The sequence below is a fragment of the Spermophilus citellus genome, assembly GCF_964194105.1.
Source record: "Spermophilus citellus genome assembly, chromosome: 3".
Lineage (NCBI taxonomy): Eukaryota > Metazoa > Chordata > Mammalia > Rodentia > Sciuridae > Spermophilus > Spermophilus citellus.
In genome coordinates this window covers 25,568,524-25,591,514 of record NC_138184.1, presented here as the reverse complement: position 1 = coordinate 25,591,514, position 22,991 = coordinate 25,568,524, and the positions used below count along the sequence as shown (strand labels likewise).

Genomic DNA, 22,991 nt, shown 5'->3' with positions numbered 1-22,991 from the left:
AGGATCATATAAACACATATAAAATCAAAAGATAAAATATCCTACCTTAGCTTTCTGGAAAAATTTGTGCCTTAATAGTTCTGCTGCTGTTGGTCTAAAAGCAGGGAAAAAAAAAAAAACAGTTTTCGCAGTTAATTCAAGTGCAATGTGAGTTTATATCTTCAAAAATGAGAAAATTACTTTTTGAGCAGCAAAATAAAAACTGAGTAGGCTCCACTTTCCTTAACCTGCTAAAAAACAAAAGTAGGATAACCTGGATATAAGACATCAAGTAGAATAAAACACTCAAATAGAAATGTTTTCATAATAATTAAGACATTTTTTGAAAATTTCATTAGTGAAATGTTGTTTCTGGAAGAACACTTCCAACATATTTACTATTTAATATTATTATTTCCCAAGAGAAATTATTTACTCTAATTTTTTAGCAAAGCATAAAAACATATTTAAGATCACAAAGAGGAAAGTGAGTTACATTCCTAGACTTGCTAGTCCTCGAGGCATTGGTTTCCTCCTGAAAGGAAAAACTCTGCTTCTTGTCACAAGGCTGCCTGACAAGTTTCAACTTAAGGCAACTAGATTCTGAAAACCAGATTTCACAATTTCCCTTAAAAATCTGAAGGTTTGGGCCAGGGATGAAGCTCAGTAGTTAGTAAAGCACTTGCCTAGCATGTCCAGATCCTGACTTCAATCTCAATATGAGAAAGAAAGAGGGAGGAGGAGTGAAGAAAGGAGACGGAAGGGGAAGGAAGACCGGAAAATTCCAAAAGTAAAGTATATTCCCCAGATTTAACCAAAGTCAATTTTTAATTCAACTGTGAGCAATATTTTTACAGTTTTGACTAAATTCATCATTAATTTTAAAAACTTTTAAAAATACATTATTTCAGAATAAAGAATTTTACACTTAAAAAACCCACACCTGATTATGCCACACACATAACATGTAATTCTACAAAAATCACAATTCATCTAAGGTTCAATATTACCTAGTCAAGCCTCTAAGAGGTGTGGGGGGGGTGTTGTTTCTTTGTTTTTGCATGCTGCAGATCAAACACAGGGCCTCAGCACACACTAGGCAAGCACCATCCCCAGCCTGAGCAGCAGTTCTTAATCACTGCTGTGTGTTCGAGTATCTGAGGTGTTTAAAAATCCTAACGAACAATGAAAGCAGAATGTATTGGAACAAAATCTAGTATCAGCAGGTTTTTGTTTTTGTGGGTTTTTTTTTTTTTTTTAAACTGTCCAGGTCATTTCAGTGTGCATTCAAGCTTAAGAACCAATCCCTAGAGGACTAGCAATCAAGAAGTGCAGCTCAGTAGTAGAGAGCTTGCCTAGAAAGACTGAGGCCATGGATTTAATGGGAAAGGACGTTTAAGAAAGCAATTAAATGTGAAATTAGTCAAGAGTTCATTGTTTTGGGGCTGGGATTGTGGCTCAGCGGTAGAGTGCTCACATAGCAAGGGGGGGGGGGGCGGGACCCGGGGTTCAATCCTCAGCACCACATAAAAAAAGAAAATAAAGGCATTGTGTTGTGTCCATTTACACCTAAAAAATAAATATTAAAAAATATTTTTAAAAAAAGAGTTCATTGCTTCAACAATTTGCTCAAGATGGCTCCTTACTATTCTTTCTTCTAGGTTCATTTCCTTCTTTTTAAAGTTTTTTCCCCAGTATTGAGGATTGAATCCAGGGGAACTCTACCATTGAGTTGCATCCCCAGCCCTTTTTATTTTTAAATCTTGAGACAAGATGTTGCTAAATTGCCCTGGGTCATCCCAAACTTATAATCCTCCTTTGTATCTGGGATTGCAGGTGTGCACCATTGCACCCTGCTCAAAAAGTACAGCTTTTGAAGGGTTAAGTGAAAGGATGTGATTGGAAAACAATGTTTGTGTGAAAAATATCTTCACTTCATGCTCACTCTTTAATACTAGTTAGACTAGATGGTGAATTCTGGGCTAACAGTTAACTTCTCTCAGCATTATTTAACTATATGCTGGCCTCAATTATTGTTACGGAGAAGTGGTTTTCAGTCTACCTGCTATTCCTCAGTAGGTAATGTGTTCTCTGAGGCTGAATATAAGAAGTTTTGCAACATTGGAAAAGGTAGAGAATGCCTGGAACCTGGGGAAAATGGTTCTTTAATCTGAGGTTATAGTGTTTAATAATAAAAAAATGTTCAGCCATTATTTCTTTGACTATTGCTTCCCCTACATTCTCTCTAGTCTTTACTGACTAGTTCATATATGTGTATATGTAAATATTTGTGTGTTTATTTATATAGGTTAATCATCCCTAATTCAAAAATCTAAAATCTAAAATGCTCCAAAATCCAAAATTTGAGTGCTAACATAATGCCACAAGTAGAAAATTCCATGCCATGAAACTGTTTCATGCACAAAATCAACAATATTGCCTTTTGTGCATGAAACAATCTTTAGGCTATGTATATGTTATGCAAGAAATAAAAACAATTTTGTGTTTAGACTTGGATCCCATTTCTAAGATATCTCATTATGGAAAATGCAAATATTACAAAATTAAAAAAAAAAACCACTCTGAAATCCAAAAACTCTCTGGTCCCAGGCATTTCAGACAAGAGACATTCAACCTGAACACAGATGTGCATAAGCACACCCTCACTCTCTGAATTTTCTCACCCTTGGAATGTTCATCTTTCTTTCATATTTATACCATTCATTTTTTGTGCTATATGTTGAACAATTTCCTCAATAAAGTGTAATGAGATTGAAAACAGGCACTCTGAAGTCAGATTGCAGAGGTCAAAATCCTAACTCCACCATTTATTAGATGTGTGACTTCAGGCAAAGTTACTTAACCTATGATTCAGGTTTTTTTATTGGTAAAACAAAGAAAATAAGAGTGCCATCGTCATGGATGGCATGAGAATTAAACGAGATGATATACACTAAATGTTTATAAAAGTGCCTGGTACTTGCTGAGCCAATAGTTATCTTTTCTACAGGCTCTTTAAGGGGAAGTCGTTTCCAGTCTACCTGCTATTCCTTAGTAAGTAATCTGTTCCCTGAGGCTGCATGTGAGCTGTTTTGCAACACTGGAAAAGGTAGATTTTTTTTTTTTAAGAGAGAGAGAGAGAGAGAAAGAGAGAGAGAGAGAGAATTTTTTTAATATTTATTTTTTAGTTCTCGGCGGACACAACATCTTTGTTGGTATGTGGTGCTGAGGATCAAACCCGGGCCGCCCGCATACCAGGTGAGCGCGCTACTGCTTGAGCCACATCCCCAGCCCCAAAGGTAGATTTTTAACCAGTTCATTCTTTTGTTTTATCCTAGAAATGCCATATATATTAGAAATGCCCTAAACAAAGTTTTATTTTGGTTTAAATAACAGAAATTAGATTTTTTTATACTTCCCAGGTTTTTTTTCTTTTTAAAAAAACACTTTATAACAATATCAGACTTATAGATTTGAGTTGCAAAGGTAGTACAAAGTTCCCACTTACCTTTCATCAGCTTCCATTAATGTTAGCATTTTACATTACCATGGTCTAATTATCAAGCCATTAATTAAAACATTCACATTGGTACAGTACTATTAACTAAACTACAGGCTTTACTCAGATTCTCCAATTTTTCCATTACTTTCATTTCTCTCTCTCTCTCTTTTTTTTTTTTTTTTTGGTGTGGTGCTGGGGAGTGAACCCAGGGTCTTATGCATGTGAGGCAAGCAGTCTACCAACTGAGCTATATCCCAGCCCCTCATTACTTTCATTTTTCTACTGTAGCATCTAATGCAGGACACCTTGTTGCACTGAGTTGCCAGTCTCCATCATCTCCCCCATCAGTGATAGTATCTTCTTAGTCTCTTTTCCTTGACACTTTTAAAAAGTACTGGCCAGGTATTTTGTAGTATACTCCTCAATTTGGATGTCTGATTGTTTTCTAGTTATTAACTAAAATTACAAATTCAAAGAAAGAATACTTCGTAGGTGATGTGCCCTTCTAATTGTATCAAATCAATTACATAGTATCATTTCGTTGTATTAATGGTGGTGATTAACCTTTATCACTTGATGGAGTTATGACCAGATTTCTCCTCTGTAAAATTGCCATTTTTTCTTTTTCATACTTTAATCCGAAACAAATCACAATCCAACCCACACTCAAAGGAATCCATTAAGTAATTTTAATTACTATATTTTTTCATTTCTAATAGTGCTACTTACATTTTCGTAATGCTCAAACTCTTTTGGGTTCTGATTTCTTTTATGATTTTAATTATATCATTGAATAATCTTAATATCTTGAACAAGGTTGAGGGTTTGACATTAATCGGGAAAGATCTCTGTTTTCTCTTAATGATGATGATATGACGGACAGTTTTATTCTAGTCTACCGTTTTACTGAGTATGTACATTTCTGAAGATCTTAGCTTAAGCAGCATGTCAGTGCAAAATCCCCTCTGTGGTGGGGAGCCCAAGATCTCAATTCTAGTCATAGCATGGGAGTTAGAAATCCAAAACCTAGCAGGTTACTAGAATGAACAGTCCCACTGAAGGCAGCTACTGGATTAATTGCTAATACTTCTTCCCTAATCTATGGTTACCTCATTATTTCTGGTATCCAGGGATTTTTAAGTTTGATAGCTTTTTTCTGACATTTCTAATTATCTGTAACAAGAGAATTTATTCTTTTTGTTCACTAACTTGGGAGAAGCAAGTGTTTCCAACTTTTAGGTATGAACTTTGCTGCCTATTTTTCTTACCCTTTCCAATAATTCCAATAGTAAATTCTGAAGCCCCATTATATATACTAGAGATATGATCAAGGATGTCAAAATCTTACTTTTGTCGACCTTTAGAGAAAACAAAATTAAAGAACTTTAAGTGCTAAGAAACTCAGTGGAATACACAGTTGTCCCTTGGTATCTCAGGAGAACTGGTTCCAGAACCCCTCACCACTGTCAAAAATCTGTAGATATTAAAGTCCCTTATAAGAAATGACACAGTATTTGTGCGTAACCTATATACAATTCTCCCATGTACTTTAAACCATCTCCAGATTACTTATAATATCCAATAAAATGTAAATGCTATGTAAATAGTTTTTATACTATACTGCTTATGGAATAATTATAAGAAAAAGTCTATGTGTTCAGTACAGTTTTACTTTTTTCTTAGAATACTTTTGATCCATGGTTGGCTGAACCTGTGAATGTAAAACCTGTCTCTATGCAGAACTTATATACATATATGAAACAGAAAAATAAGGTATAGAACAGAGGCCTAAATTATGATTTGAGACTTTTGAATTCAAGTTCCCACATCTATGACTAGGCATCTGGGTGACCACAGAGAAAAGCTTGTACTCAATGATCTCCAACATTCTATAATGCTGTTTAATAGACAAAAATATATGCATTGAATATTTTTACTTATTTGTTCACTTGCCATTCAATCTATCTAGAACTGACAAAGAAGCAACTTAAAATTCTGGTCCAGTTACTAAAAGCTTTCTAACATGGAAAAAAGTACTATTATTTGACACTAAATATAAACTTGTTATGTATATTCCTTTTGTTATTAAATTATAAATGATATTTGTTTACTTAAAAATTTTAAGTGCAAAGTAAACACAAACATCTCCCATTAACCTGGTTTTTTACTAATACAGCATTCACAATATATAATTTTATAGCTCCAGAACACTAAGAAATAGTTAAAACTATTTAGGGTATACTATATACTAAAAAGAAGACAGAAATCAAGACCATCAATGTGAAACTGTCTTGTAAAATAGTCTCTGTATATTTTTTAAAACTTTATAGTTAGCCCTTTAGATATGAATCTCAGATTACCCACAATGGTTTACATATCAATGGACAGAAAAGTATGGTTTCTTTTATATTTTACCTTTTTTCTGGATCCTTTTGAAGGCACAATGAAATCATTTTTCTAAATGATTTGCCATATTTTTTCAGCATTTCTTTATCTTGAACACCAGTTTCCAAAGAAGGAGGATCATTCTGCAGTGTCAGCATTAAAACCTGTAAAAATTTTCAATACAGTGTAAACTTCTGAAGACTCAATGAAATTTAATTAACAACTATGGTCCAGATTTTTCAATACAGACACACTTTCCCTCCTACAAAATAAAAACAAATTAGGGAGCTGGGGCTAGGGCTCAGTGGTAGAGTACTTGCCTAGCATGCACAAAGCCTGGGGTTTGATTTCCAGCACTGCTAAATACGTAAATAAACAAACAAAAGTTCACATTAGGCCAGTTGTTTAAAACCCAGAGTTATCTGTTATTTTTTTTCTTAATTAGTCTTTATTTTATTTAGTTGTTTTTATGTGGTGCTGAGGATAGAACCCAGGACCTCACTGGTGCTAGGCAAGTGTTCTACCACTGAGCTACACCCCTAGCCCTAAAACCCATTTTTATTTGTGACTTCCACAGTAATAAAAAGTATACAGCTGGCTCTCCCAATAGTTTTTTCACAAGGGCCTACTGTGTCAACATTGATGTTCTTTAGTTAGAATCCTTTGTTTCTTGATGTCCCTCAGTCCTAATTCTTATACTGCCAAATTACCTTTAAAAAAACATTAAAACCACAGCAAAATTAAGAGTGTGATCTCACTAATTTTACATATTCATGGGCCTGCTTTACCTTGACTCCTTGTCCATGGCCTTCTCTTTCTAGAGCTTCCACCACAGAAATCGCCAATGATGGGCTGGGGATATAGCTCAGTTGGTAGAGTACTTGCTTTGCATGTACAAGGCCCTGGATTCCATCCCCAGCACCACAAAAATCAATCAATCAATTAAAAAAAAAAATATATATATATATATATATATAACCAATGATGTCCAAATTAACAAAGCTATGTAAGTTCTCAGTCCACATTCTTTCTGCCTCCCCTGCAACAACTGACAATTTTGATTATTCTGTCCATGATACATTCCTTCCTGCTTCGGATTTCATGGCAATATACTAGCTTGATGCATAGAGATATAAGGAATGAAGGTCATATTTATATGGAAGGATCTAAGTTATTTGTGTTTTTCTATATTGCTTAACTTTTTGTATAAAAGCTTGCAACATTTTTTAAAATATAAAATCAACACACAAAAAAAAGAGGCCCGAATCAGTGTTATTACTTGCTCTTCCGATTCAATTTATACTTACATAATTGGAATCAGTAAGGCTGGCAATTTTTTTTTTTTTTGAGCAAATAAGTTAACACGTATGTCCAGCTAGAACTGCAGGAATAATAATCTACAATGGATAAATAGACCTCAATCATCATCATCTTTTTAAAAGTAAACCATTTGGCCTAAAAAAAGCCTCCCACCTTGCAGCTGTAAAAACATATCCTTTTTAAAAAATGGATATATAGAGGGTTTTCATAACATTCTTTTACTGGTTTTGTTCCTCTCTATACTTTACAGTATTGCAGGGACAGAATAATATCTTTTCTTTAGGTTCTATGATACAGTTGTGATACCTATATGACAATTTACAATGGTGGTCATCCATCCACAGGGCGTCTTTTGCAGTGAAAAAGCAGAACCACAACCACCAGTTATGAACAGAAAAACAGAATTCATGTACATATTACAACTAGAGAACAGCCACACAGATAAATATGGTTATGAGCATTCTTGACAGAACCATACTGTAACACAAAAACTCATTCTGTCACTAATGTTGAAATAACCACATTTCCGGTAACTACTAGATCAGTACACAATGACAGGCCATTTAATAAAAGGTGCACAGTGTTCTATCATGAAGCAAAATTTATATTAATTTCTATCCAATAGATAATGAAAATAATTAGCATATCTGGCATATGAACACTATGCATGGATTATTTATTATTTGAAAAGCAATTAAAACAGTGCCTGCACAGAAAATCATGTAAAACATGTTAGCTATATTTACACAAATACGTAATCCTCCCCACAACCTTATGAAGTAGAAATGATCATCATCCCCTTTGAGGCTGCTCTGTAAAGGTGACTATGGGAAACTGAGAGATGTTGGTCTATAATTTTATCAAACTAAGACTCAAGAGATGGAAAGGCATAACATAAAAAAGTCAACTATAATATAAAGCCATCCAATGCCAAGCACCTAGGTTGTATTTTAATGTTTAATTCATATTGTAACCATTACGGGGGTTTAAAGGAATACAGCACAGAACACTATGGGGGAGAAGATGGTGGGATAGGAAGTATCAGGAATCTCTTTCCACATACCTAGACAACTACACTGGATAATCTGAACTAATGATTTTGGAACTCTGGATTCTACTAAAGCTTACAAATTCCAAGGAAAGGCTTAGACAGTAAGTTAAGTTTTGGTTATTTCAGCTATTAGGAAAGAAAGAGCTACCCACCCCAACCTCCAACTCTAGGGTAGGAAGCTATTACATATTCCTAGAACAACTGCACTGTTATGGTTAGATATTAGGTGTCCCTCCCAAAGCTCATGTGTGAGACAATGCAAGAAGGTTTATAGGAGAAATTGTCGATTATAAGAGCCTTAACTCAATCAGTGAATTACTCCCCTGATTACTTCAGTGGTCACTGATAGCAGGTGGGGTGTGGCTGGAGAAGGTGGGTCATTGGGGGCATGCCTTTGGGGTATATATTTTGTATCTGATGAGTAGAATCTCTCTCTCTCTGCTTCCTTATCATGTGAGTCACTTCCCTCTGCCACACTTATCTGCCATGATGTTCTGCCTCACTTTGAGCCCCGAAGGAATGGAGCTGGCTGTCTATGGACTGATGCCTCTGAAACCGTGAGCCCTCAAAATAAACTTTTCCTCCTTAAAATTGCTTGTCACATCTTTTAGTCAAAACAGTAAAAAAGGTAACTAAAACACACACAGTATGAAGATCCAGAGTGAAGAACAAAAGACTATGTCTTCTACCTAATGGAGATTGGTTCTCTCACTGCTGATTACTTTTGATCACAAAGATGCATATAAAGAGTCAGCACCCAATGGTGGTACAAGTCCTTTCCTCTCCAGCTAAAGTGACTTCCAGGAGATTGAAAGAGTCAATCCCCGCCTTTCATTTTTCTTTTTCTCTTTTTTGAGAACCAAATATTAAAGACCAGGAAAAAACTACATATATAGAGATTATTAAAAAGAGATCATCCAAACTCAAGAAAAAACAACTGTCTTAAAGATGCTCAAAGAACTAAAGAAAGATATGAAGAAAATCAGGAAACAATGCTTGAACAAAATAGAAATGTCAATGATGAAATTTTTAAAAAACTCAAAAGAAACCAAAAATATTTCTGACGTTGAGTACAACTAAAACACACACACACACACACACACACACACACACACAAAACCCACAACACTAGATGATTCAAAGGCAGATTTGAGTAAGCAAAAGGAACAATCAATTACTTTGAATGGAAATTTCTAAGAAACAGAAAGAAAAGGGATTAAAAAAAAAAAAAACAGAGCCTAAGAGACATTTGAAATATCAAAGATCAAAGAGAAAAGTACAGAAGTAATACTGTTAAAATATTTTCAATTTTATTAAAGAAATAAATGTAAACAATCAAGATCAATAAATTCCAAGTAAGATGAATATAAGGAGATTCAAGCCAAGATAAATCATAATCAAACTTTCCAAAGAGAAAGACCTTGAAAGCAGCAAGACTTCTCATATACAGGGATCCTCAATAAGAATATCAGCACATGGGCTGGGGATGTAGCTCAGTGGTAGAACACTCATAGAGCAGTCACAAAACCCTGGGTCCAATCCCTGGTACAAATAAACAAAATATCGGCAGATCTTCCTTATATTTTTATTAAGAACTATGAAGGCCAGAAGCAGAGGGCCAAAATATTCAAAATGCTAAATGAAAAAAAATCTATCAACTATCAACCAAGAATCCTATAATCAGGCCAGCCTCAGCAACTAAGTGAGACCCTGTCTCAAAATAAAATTTTTTTAAAAGGGCCAGGGGTATACCTCAGTGATAGAAGGCCTCTGGGTTCAATACTCAGAGGAAGGGAGGAAGGGAGGAAGGGAGAAAGGGAGGGAGGGAGGGAGGGAGGGAGGGAGGAAGGAAGGAAGCCAATTCATACTAGTTACAAAAATACATAAGAATAATTTAACCAAGGAAATGAATTACCTCTCCAATTAAAATTATAAAACATTGATGTAGAAAATCAAAGACAATATGCAAAAAATGGATAAACATCCCATGATCATGGATTGGAAAAATTAATACTGTTAACACGTAAATTCCACATGAAACAATTTACAGATTCAATGTAATCCCAACCAAAATAACAAAGGCGACTATTCCCCAAAGACCTTAAAAGAGCGTACTATAGGGATACAGCAACACTGATGTTCATAGCAGCACAATTCACAATAGCTAGACTGTGGAACCAACCAAGATGCCCTTCAATAGATGAATGGATAAAAAAAATGTGGCATTTATACACAATGGAGTATTACTCGGCACTAAAAAATGACAAAATCATGGCATTTGCAGGGAAATGGATGGCATTAGAGCAGATTATGCTAAGTGAAGCTAGCCAATCCCTACAAAACAAATGCCAAATGTCTTCTTTGATATAAGGAGGGCAACTAAGAACAGAGCAGGGAGGAATACCATTAAACAGGGACGAGAGGTGGGAGGGAAAGGGAGAGAGAAGGGAAACTGCATGGAAATGGAAGGAGACCCTCATTGTTATACAAAATTACATGTAAGAGGAAGTGAGGGGAAAGGGAAAAAAAAAACAAGAGAGAGAAATGAATTACAGTAGATGGGGTAGAGAGAGAAGATGGGAGGGGAGGGGAGGGGGGATAGTAGAGGATAGGAAGGGCAGCAGAATACAACAGACACTAGTATGGCAGTATGTAAAAACGTGGATGTGTAACGATGTGATTCTGCAATCTGCATACGGGGTAAAAATGGGAGTTCATAACCCACTTGAATCAAATGTATGAAATATGATATGTCAAGAGCTTTGTAATGTTTTGAACAACTAATAATAAAAAAAATAACAAAGGCATTCTTCACACAAAAAAAAAAAATCTTAAAATTCATATAGAACCAAAAAAGATCCTGAATGGCCAAAGCAACTTCAATAAAGTTGGAGGTGTCATGATACCTGACTTCATAACACACTACAAAGCTATAGTAACCATAACAGATGGTACTGGCATAAAAACACACATACAGACCAATTGAACAAAACAGAGAACTCTGAAATAAACCCACGCATCTACAACTTATTTTCAACAAAGATGCAAAAAGTACACATTAGGAAAAGGACATCTTCTTCAAAATACAGGTGCTGGGAAAACTGGACATTCATATGCAGAATAAAACCAGAACCTCTCACCATATTTAAAAAAAAAAAATTCAATTCCCAGTACTTCCCCTGAGCAAAAAAAAAAAAAAAAAAAAAAAAAAAAAAAAAAAAAAAATCAACTCAAAATGGAAAGACCTAAATGCGATAACTAAAACCCCTAGTATCACCAAAAAAAATTTTTAAGAAAACACTTAGATATTGACAGTAAGATATTTCACATTATGAATATATTTAACATCACTTAACTGTATACTCACAAATGGTTAAGATGAAAAATTTATGGTAAATGTTACAGATATTTTGCCACAATAAAAAAAAAAAAAAAAAAATGGAAAACCAGGGTAAGACCAGCAAATGAAGAAAAGCTCTGAAAAGAAACTGGGACTTGAACTTGGGTATAGTATTTTGAATTTGAGCTTCACCTTCATTGGTGGATACTTATGATAAGGAGCTGCCCCTGTAGCCAGTTCAATTGCTGTGATTCCAAAACTCCAGATATCAGCTTTGAAATCATAACCTCGGACCTGCAAAGAACAGAAAGATGTGCATGATTATTTTAACCAATTTAAAAGCACTTTTTAAAAATTTTTTTCTTGGGGCTGGGATTGTGGCTCAGCAGTAGAGCGCTCGCCTAGCATGCGTGGGGCCCTGGGTTCAATCCTAAGTACCACATAAAAATAAATAAAAGAAATAAAGGTATTGTGTCCAACTACAACTAAAACAATAAATATTTAAATTTTTTTTCTTCTTTGCTAAAAGCTCTTTAAGGTAGTTTCTATTGGGGCTAGGGTTGTGGCTCATCAGTAGAGTGCTCTCCTAGCACACACGAAGCCCTGGGTTCATCCTCAGTGCCACATAAAAATAAATAAATAAAGATATTGTGTCCAACTATAACTAAAAAATAAATAATTTTTTTAAAAAAGGTAGTTTCTACTATATTATCGTCAAGAACAATGAAAAGCATTCATAAGCATTATAGAATACAATAATCTAAAGTAAACAAAAACTAAATATACTTGGTAATGGGGAAAGAGGCAACCTGAATCTTCACAAAAAGAGAAATTGTTAACTATGATATAGTAACTTATAAGAATATTACATAATCAATTAAAAGCAATGCTTATTAATTCTACATGAAAACAGAAAAACCATTTGTGATAAAACATTTATGAAGAGAAAAATAATATGAATTGTTTGACACAGTAACAAGAGATACATCATCTCTCTCTTTTTTTTTGGGGGGGGGGGGCGGGAGGTACTGGGGATTGAACTCAAGGGCATTCAGCTACTGAGCCCCATCCCCAGCCCTTTTTTGGATTATTTTTTGTATTTATTTTTGCATTTATTATATTTAGAGACAGGGTTTCGCTGAGTTGCTTAATGCCTTGCTAAGGTGCTGAGGCTGGTATTGAAAGTTGGAATGCTACCAATTTCAAATGCCAACAAAGAGAAAAATAAATAAGGAATAAGAAATAAGCACTAGATTTGAGAATCAGCGGAGTTTTCTTTAAGTGATGGGATAAGTGACAACAGGTTGTAGATATGTGAAATGCAAATAAGAAATGGGATGTGGAGATCACTTAGACCTTCAAGAAACACCAACAAAACCACATGTAAGGGCTGGGGCTGGGGCTCAGCAGTAGCACACTTGCCTCGCATGTGTGAGGCACTGGGTTCGATTTTCAGCACCACATATGAATAAATAAAATAAAGGTCTATCAACAACTAAAAATAAATTTTTTAAAAAAACATGTAAAACTACTAGGTCATTTATTTTGTATTAAGATTTTTTTTAAATTGTTATTATATTATGTTCTGAGTTATGCTTTGGCTTTTTTGTTTAGATTCTTTTGGGGGATTTTACAGCTATGATACACACCTATCATACCATGTACTCAGGAGGCTGAGGCAAGAGAATCATAAGTTCAAGGCCAATCTGGAAAACTCAGTGAGACCCTGTCTCAAAATAAAAATAAAAAGGGATGGGGATGTAACTCAGTGGTACAGTGTTTGCCTAGCACACATGAGGCCCTGGGTTCAATCCCCTGCACCATACACACACAAAAAAGAGTAGACTAAGTTTTAACCAAGGAGGAGAAATATACATTTCTTAAAGCTAACCTGGTATATGTACTAAACAAAAGCAAACATTTAGTTTACTCAGTTTCATCACAAAAACCTAAGCCATTTTTTTAAAAGACAAAAATCATAGTACCTGTTCCATAACTTCAGGTGCCATCCAGCAAGGGGTGCCAACAAAAGTCTTCCTTACTTTATTTCGGGTAATATCCCCACCTGTTGCTAGAAAAGCACTAACCCCAAAGTCTGAAATTGAATACAACAGCAGAGAATTATAAAGTCAGTAATAATCATAAACCAATAGGAAACTAATATGTTGTTAGTCACCATCCTATACATAAGACATATAGAGAGAGACCAATTTGCTGAACTTTGTGGCTAAATTAAGGTATAGCTTAACAGGTCCTTCATTCCATTCCTCTCCACTCTCACAAAGTATCATCTTAATCTGCTCCTTGTTCAAATCCATTCTACATACTAGGATGGGATCCATCTTTCCTTCTTTCCTTCCTCTCTTTTCGTTTCCTTTTCTACCATCTGGCTCTTTCAGCTCAAAAACTCCTACAGGTTCAAAAAGCTCACAAGAAGATGGTTCCAAATAAATTAGAGTTAGTAATTCTAACTTAATATCCCATCTTGACTTCTTAATAGATATCATTGGTAAACTGAAGTTTATCCAAGCCTCAGGATTTTCTCCACAAAGATTTTATTCCAAAATATTGAAACCAAAGTCACTGATGAGGAGGACTGCCTGTCTCACCAATATTCCTCCTTTTATAGTAGTTCTGGTCATGTAACTGTGTTCTGTGATGTTGACACCAGGGCATAGCTGATTTGAGCCAGGTTTAGACACCTTAATCCAAGCTTGATCAATCATAGCTCTTGCCTGAAGCTTGAATGGAAAAACAAGAAAAATGGGGGTCACTGGAGTCAAGTCATGTTAACAGAAGAATCTTGTTCACTAGCACAACTGGGTTCTTGTTCATCCTGAGGCTTAGTTGTTGGTGGATTCTTTCTGTGTTCTCACTCCCAGCATATTCAAAAAATTCCTGCTTTGTTAAGTTAGCCAATGATAATTTCTGATGCAACCAAAGAACAATATCTAATATAGTGAAGAGTTTTATATACTTTAGTAAACACCTTATCCAATTCCCTTCTTGCTATTTCAGAACACCCTGTGGTATGTAAAATGGGTCTATACTTGAAAATAGAATAAATTATAGACAAACCTAGTGTGAGAAAGATTAATTCTAGCACTGTAAACTTTAAAAATAGATTTAGAAAACAGTTAATTCATTCATCTTGAAGTGATTATTGGCTTGTCTCTATGTAAAACAGCACATCTATACAAAACAAGTTTTTAAAAAATTTATCTTAATTCTTAATGCTCCTAAACTGGTGAATATCTAGGTATTGAGTAAGTTTTTAAAAAAATCAGAAGTCTCATAATTGAACCTGAAGATATAGTTAGTGTACATAACCTGATTAGTTAAGTATTTTATATTTAAGAATTTTAAGGCATAGGTTTGTTCTATTAGTAAAAATACCCATACTTAATCAGGTGCTTAGTATTTTACAGGGAATTTTTAATTTACTCCTTAACAACAACCATTTTAAGTTGATACTATTATTTACCACTTTTTACAGATGAAGAAACTGTATCCAGAACTCTAAATCCAGAATTTAATGATTCAAAATCTTCAGATTTTCCTTTTATACACTTCTCTTATCCCTAAGACTTACCAACCCTGAAGACTTGAGTTAAAGCAGTCAGCTAAGGCATGTAAATGAGAGCATCCACTTTACTAAAATGTCCACTGTTACTCCAACTATAAAGAAGAGAAATCAAGCAGCAAATACCCTACTTGCCTCAATTTAAATTGCCAACTAAAGACAAAAAGTAACTAAAATTTGAAATAAACCATTTTAACTCCTCTGTTAACAATTTCAATAAAGTACAAAATGGAATTTGGTGCCTACTAAATGACAGGATCAAAAGTAAAGGTCAAGGGAGACATGTTCCCTACCTTTATGCAACTTCTCATTATAGAAGGTAGAATCAGGTAATTAGAATACACTATGCTAAATTCTATATAGTGTAAAAAAAATATATCTGTAAGCCCAAAAACTATTTTAAAAACACAGGGGAAATACTTTATAATACTGGATTTGACAACAACTTGTTGAATATGACACCAAATCCTGGGAAACAGAAAAACCAGATAAATTGGACTTCACCAAAATTTATTTCATCACATTTTCTTAAAATATCGCTCAACAGAGTGCAAAACATAACCCAAGAATTGGGAGAAAATATTTGTAAGCCAAAAATTTCATAAGGGATTGATATCCAGAATAAAGAACTCCACACTTCAACAATTTTTAAAAATCCAATTTTAAAATGGCAAAGGACTTGAGTAGACATTTCACCAAAGAAGGCAAATGGTCAATAAATACATGAAAAGATGTTCAATATTTCTAATTGCTAGGCAAATACGAATCAAAACTACAATGAGATAGATACCAACTCACACCAATTAGAAAAGCTACTATTAATTAAAAAAAAAAAAAGTAGGGCACATGGCATATGCTTGTAATCCCAGCAAGCAGGAGGCTGAGGCAGGAGATTATCAAGTTTGAGGCCAGCCTAGAGAACTTAGGGAAACCCGTTCACAAAGTAAAAATATAGGGAATGGGGATATAGCTCAGTGGTAGAACATTTGCTTAGCATGTTCAAGCCCCTGGGTTTGATCCCCAGCACGACAAAAAAAAAAAAAAAAAAAAAAAAAAAAAAAAGTAAATACGAAAGACAGACTGGGGATATAGCTCAGTGGTAGAGTAACCCTAGATTCAACTCCCACTACAAAAAAAAAAAAAAAAAGGAAAACAGCAGCTGCCATGTTTTTGAGGCAGTTCCTCAAAAAAAAAAAAAAAACCACCACACACACACACACACACACACACACACACACACAGAATTATCCAATAATTCTACTTATGAGCATATACTCAAAAGAAATGAAAAACAGGGACTCAGATGTTCATATACGTGTGTTCATAGCAGCATTATTCACAATAGATAAAAGGTAGATGAAACAAGCTTTTATCATCCTTGATGGATAAATGGATGAATATAGTATATGCATACAATGGAATTATTATTCAATCTTTAAAAGTAATGAAAATCCACAATGTACTATAATATGGATTAACCTCAAAGATATTATGCTAAATAAAATGAGCCAATCACAAAAGAAGTAATGTTGTATGACTAGTTATGATGTACTTAGAGTAGTTAAATTCAGAGACAGAAAGTAAAATCACAGTTGTTCAGAATCAGGGTGACAATGTAATGGGAAATTACTTTTTAATAAGTACAGAGTTTTAGTGGAAGAAGATGAAAAAGTTCCAGAAATGGATGGTTGTGACAGCTACACAACATGAACATACTTAATGCCACAGAACCATATACTTAAGAATGGTTAAAATGGCAAAATTTATGTTATATTTTATCACAATTAAAAAATATATACAAATAGGGCTGGAGGTGTAGCTCAATGGTAGAGGACCCACCTGCCTAGCATTTGTTAGGCTGTGGGCTCAATACTTTGCACCATACATACAAAAACAAATAAATATATAAAAATGAAAAAATATTTAAAGTTATCTAAGGAGGCAGTATCTACCTGGAGATAAATTGGACACAGATGAAAGAGAGGCAGCAAAGTTGTTCCTGAATTCCTGTTTGGTGCCATTCACACTAGGCTAGGATATCACATCTAGTCTATCATCCTACGTTGTAATTTTATTTTTAATGTTTTTGTATGTCGCTGTAGATCTGTTCATTTCCCTCACTATATATAGTATTCTGATATATAAATTAGTCACAATTTATTTATATGCTCTACTAATGAAGTGATGAATCTTTTCAAACTCATAATGATTAAGATTACTGTGGTAAACATAGAGGTGAGTTTTTCTGGGCTATATATGCAGTAATCATAGTCTTACAATATACACCTCTTCAATTTTAATAAATGGTTCTAACTCATTTATACTCCATCATTAGTGAATATATCACCAATAACTGGTACTGCCAAGGTATTTCTACAAAGTCAGTCAATTGAGAATATTATTCCAATGTGACTGTACTTTTCATTTAATAGATTTTATATTTATGTTTGGATTTCTTCATTTGGGAAGTGCCTATGCCAATCTTTTTGCCCACTTTATTATTTTTTTTTACCTTAGTGAGTTATTTATATGTTCTAAATTTGATCCCTGTTAATTATTCATGTTGTAAACATCTACTCTATGGCTTGCCTTTTTACCATAGTCATAAAACTGCTTGTTCCTCTTCTGATAAACAGAATTGCTATTTTTAAAGGACTCAAATTTATGTTAGAGCGTTATGTGGCTTGGTTAAAACATTTCCTTACCTCAAGGACATGAAGATGTTTGCCTAAATTATCTTCTAAAGGTGAAAGAAATAATTTAAGGTCTGGGTAACCACCTTTTTCCTGCCAAACATTTAACTGTTTTAGCAGCTTGGGACCAAGCTGAAGGAGGCGGTGTTTCATCAGGATAGCCACCTTTGGCAGGCCTTGGCCTCCAGCTCTTATTATCCCACAGTTATGAAGTTGCCAAAAGTGCACTTCCACTTCTCAGATTCCTCTTGATAATTAACAAATACTTTCTCCTAGGACAAAAGCAGCTCTATATTATCTCTCTACAGCATATTTACTCTTAAACATAGTGAGGATTCTCGACTATTTCTCCTTTAAAGCAAAGTACAGAATGCTAAGCATAGAATGCGATGAGAATCCAAAGCAGAAGACCGCGATCAGGATGAGGAGTGGACAACTGGAAAGTAATGAGTAATGGTCATAAAAATGTCCAAGATCAGAAATGAGGGATGAGTAGTAGAAGATATCTTGAGAGTCAGCAGGGATGTACCAACACAGGATGCTTGAATAGAGATGGCCCAGAGAACAGGAGAAAATACTAACATAAAAGATATGTAATGTGGTTCTACTGACCATTAAATCAGAATAAAAAGGAACACCAATCCTTACCTGCAATCTGTACTGAGCCATCTTCTCCAAGAAGAATATTTCCAGCTTTCACATCTCTTTAAGGAAAAAAAGTCACATCTCAAAAAACATATATTCTTTGGAGTAATATACTTTAAGCAATTGTTTACTGTATTTACACAACACAAGCAATATTTAAATGTTTTATTTTGTATTAAAGGGTATTAAGGCCAACAATAAGCTTTTTAAAATTTTAGTCACTTTACCAGAATCTAAACATTGAACAGAAAACCACAATAAGGTATAGGTTCTTCTTATAATATCTAGAAATAACTTAAGGTGACTAAATATTCTCGACTGAGATCACAGTGGCCAAAGAACATGACCTGCATCTCCCCTCACCTAATACTAACTTTTCTACTAAACACTTTTTACAAATACTAGATCATTCTCTCTCAGGAACCTCAAATACCCACCCACCAACTCCTAACTGATCGATTTTGTTAAAATAATCAATATGCACTTGAAAGTAGAGACTATTCTGAGCTTATAGCATAAAGACAGATATAAATTATTCCAATCCAACTATACTTTTATTGATATTTATAACAACTCAAGTAATACAGGAATATATTCTTGTTACAAAAAAAATTTTTTTAAACATCACTAAGAAGATCAAAGTCCTTTGACCATCATTCTCAAGTCTAGTATTCTCTCCAAAGTTGTCAAATGTTATTAGTCCAATTAACAAATATATTACCTATGGCTTACCTGGACATTTCCCCCAGTATAAATGATATTATACTATTCATTTAAGTCTACAACATGTTTTCTTTGGTATACTAAAAACCTCTAAGTCCTAAGAACAGCAAATCCATTTCTTGATAACCCAGAAAAAGCCTCACAGTGGAGGCTGGGGTTGTGGCTCAGTGGTAGAGTGCTCACCTAGCACGTGACACACTGGGTTCAATCCTCAGCAACACATAAAAATAAATAAAATAAAGGTATTATGTCCATCTACAACTAAAAAAAATTTATATATATATATGTGTGTGTGTGTGTATACACACACACATATACAGAGATTCCACTGCAGCATTGTTTGTAATAACTAGCACAATAACAACAAATAAGGCAATGACCTAGACAGCCAGCTATAGTGGAAAGGTTAAATTAATTCTGCTACATCCACGAAACAGAATGTCCATCAACAGACTGTGAAATGAAATGCCTTCTAACACACATTTTAAATGAACAAGTCAAATAAGAGTGTATTTTATATGACTGTTTTACTTACATTTACACACAAACACAACACACACACACATACACACACCACACACACACACACACACACACACACACACACACACATCCTTTAATGGTTTCCATGGTGATGAGTGGGGCTAAAGTCAAGGGGAACAGTGTTCAAATATCTTCTAAGAATGTACTCATGTAGTCATTTTGCAATTAAAACAAATATAATTAAATAAACAAAAGAAAGGCAGTACCTTAGGGGCTGGGATTGTGGCTCAGTGGTAGAGCACTTGCCTAGCAATGTGTGAGGCCCAGGGTTTGAGTCTAAGTACCGCATATAAATAAAAGTCCATTTACAACAAAAATAAATAAATATATATATATATATATATATATATATATATATTTAAAAAAAAAAGAAAAAGAAAGGCAGTACTTAAGGCTAGATAAGAAAAAAAGCAAGGCCAGCTCATGGAGGAAAGCTTTGTCTATCAGGAAAACGAGTCAGAGAAACACACGTCATTCCTTCCTGTCCATGTCCCTTTTTCCTCCATCTTTAAACATAACCATTTGCTGGCAAACAGTTTCACAACTGTTTGCAGCAGCATCATACCACAGCATATAATGCGTTTCCTTGATATATACGGAAGCATAAGGAAATTGTGTTCTTGAGTGTTGTATATTGCTCAGAAACCCAAGCAAGTTACGAGTGTTTTCCCAGAGGCTGATTCAATAGAGTGGAAGAAGCTGACTTGCTTTTGCTCCATGAACCTAGAGTCTCTTTAGATACTACAAATAGAAAAGAATTCAGGACATTCCCTTCCCTTAGTGACAAAAGCCATTCAACTGAGTCAACCACTAACTTCCAACTCCCTTTTCTGAGCTCATCAAAAGCTGTGGGGGGTAGGGGGGGAGTAGAGATTAGCCACTCTCTCATGTGTTTTTATAGCAGGTTGTATTACAATGTTACCACAGTGTATTACTACTGTATGATTGTATTTCCAGGTCAGCCTCCCCATTTTATCCTGAATTACATCTGGACCTATATCTTATTTAGCATGTCCCAGATACCCATCAACTAAACTATGCAGGACACTACCTGATTCTAAACCCTCTTCTGTAAAGAAGTGGATTATCAACAAAGTAAATAAAAATTTCAACTAAACAACAACATAAAAAAAAAGCAACCTAGATTGTACCCTCCCTGATACTCCAACCCCTATCCTTGACCTCCTACTTCGTTCCAGATGTTAGAGTTATAAACTAATACACTTCAGTCAAAGAATGTGAGAAACCTAACCACTGCATCAGTAAGAAACCAATTAAGCTGTGGCACATCTCATTCATACCATGAAATACTATGTATAATGAATGAATACCTGTGTTTTATCCTTTCCTTGTTTTTGATGTTCTTGGCAGTTCTGAGAAGCATTAGTCAAGTGTTTTGTCAAACATTCTTCTAAAGAATTTATATGACATTTTTCTCATTGTTAGACTGGTGTTGGGTTTAAAAGGAAACTCATGAGTGTCATTTTTATCACATCACCTCAAGGTATATGGTATCAACATAAGTCAGCACAGATGAAGCTTTTTTTTTTTAAAAAAAAGAGAGTGAGAGAGGAGAGAGAGAGAGAGAATTTTTAATATTTATTTTTTAGTTCTCGGCGGACACAACATCTTTGTTTGTATGTGGTGCTGAGGATCGAACCTGGGCCGCACGCATGCCAGGCGAGCGCGTTACCGCTTGAGCCACATCCCCAGCCCCAGATGAAGCTTTTTACCATACACCATCTTGTGTTGTTGGAATGCTTTAAGCCATGTATAGGGATTACCTATACAAATGTTTTTTAAGTTTCTGTCTTTCATAAATGAAAACATATCAATCCGATTTTCAGTAGAGCCTGCACTTTTTGTTTATTTTTCCTGATAATCAATTTGTTTCTCTTTTGAACCCAAAGTGCAATCTGCAGAACAATCTCCAGGAGTAAAAGCAGAGGAAAATCATGACCCAGTGAATAATCAAATACACCACAGTCTGTCCTCACACACAACAGGACAATGGACCTTTCAAGGAAAAAGATCTATAACTATGTATCTGAAAACCAATCTAAGGCCTCAGGTTAAAGAACTTTTTTTACTTTGTCATAAACAATTATTAAGCAACTCAGCAGCCCCATCAGTTGAATCATCCACCTACTGTTATTTAGCAAGAATAGTTGAGTTTTGTTTTTCACTGCTTACTGTCATTTCTCACATGTCACCACTGCCCAAAAGTTACACATTCCTCCTAAAATTAAAAAAGAATATCAAAGAATGCTTGGCCTTCTCATAAGTACAAAATAGAAGTTTGTACTCATAACATTTTTATTACTCATCAATAGGCACAGTTTATGGAAAAATTGAAAAGAGGTCAAGAGAAGCAATGAATCAAAACCAGAGCTGGAAATATATCACATTTAAGCATCTTAAAATATCTAACATTTCTGTTAGAGCTAATCTTCTTAATGGGAAAAATATTTGGGTAGGTACACAAAGAAAGAAAAGTCTAATTTAGAGATATGTTTATCCTAATAAAAATCTCTAAAGCTAAAGGATCGGGGGAAAACACAATAGAAATGGAAGAAAATTATGTGACCTGATTCAGCAGGCTAACACACAAATCCACCTACAGTAACAACTGGACCTTAAACATATGAGAAGTAGCAAAACCTACTAAAAATATCCATCTCTGTGTAAGTCTCTGTATATTTCAGACTGCTCACTGCTAAAGTCTAAGTAGTAGTTCTCTACCGTGGCTGCATGTTAGAATTACCATGGGAGTTTTTAAAAGCTTCAGTGCCATGGCATTATTCCAGGCCAATTAAATGAATTTCTGGCAGTGGACCAAGCAGCGATACTTTTTAAAGCTTTCCAAATGATTTCACTGAATATGAAAGATTGAATCTCTGATTTAAAGTGTGAGAAGCTGGGCGTGGTGGTGCACAGCTGTAATCCCAGCAACTCAGGAGGCTGTAGCAGGAGGATTACAAGTTCAAGACCAGCCTGGACACATTAGCAAAAAGACCCTGCTGTTTTGGAGACACTGTCTCAAAAAAAAAAATGAATAGGGTTGGTAATAGAGCTCATGGTAGAGCTCTCCTAGGTTCAATAGCCATGGTGGGTGGGTGGGTAGAGGTGCAGGGGTGGGGTATGAGACAGAAAATTCCCATCCCAAACAATATAGCACAACTGCATGGAAAGCAGAGACTATCATTACTAAGTCTGAGGCTCCTGCC

The 22,991-nt window shown here is 34.9% G+C and overlaps 1 protein-coding gene across 3 annotated transcripts in view; it reads right to left on the bottom strand.

Annotated features, from left to right (window-relative positions):
* The window catches only part of OXSR1 (oxidative stress responsive kinase 1), a 97,417-nt gene that overhangs the window by 28,975 nt on the left and 45,451 nt on the right, over positions 1–22,991 (bottom strand). For all 3 annotated transcript variants that reach the window (XM_081285891.1, XM_081285890.1, XM_081285889.1), the window contains 5 exons: positions 18,502–18,557; positions 13,563–13,672; positions 11,770–11,871; positions 5,897–6,030; positions 46–94 (listed from right to left, as the gene is read on the bottom strand). In XM_081285891.1, the coding sequence (XP_081142017.1) occupies positions 46–94; positions 5,897–6,030; positions 11,770–11,871; positions 13,563–13,672; positions 18,502–18,557 (451 nt within the window). The remainder of the gene's footprint in view (positions 1–45; positions 95–5,896; positions 6,031–11,769; positions 11,872–13,562; positions 13,673–18,501; positions 18,558–22,991) is intronic.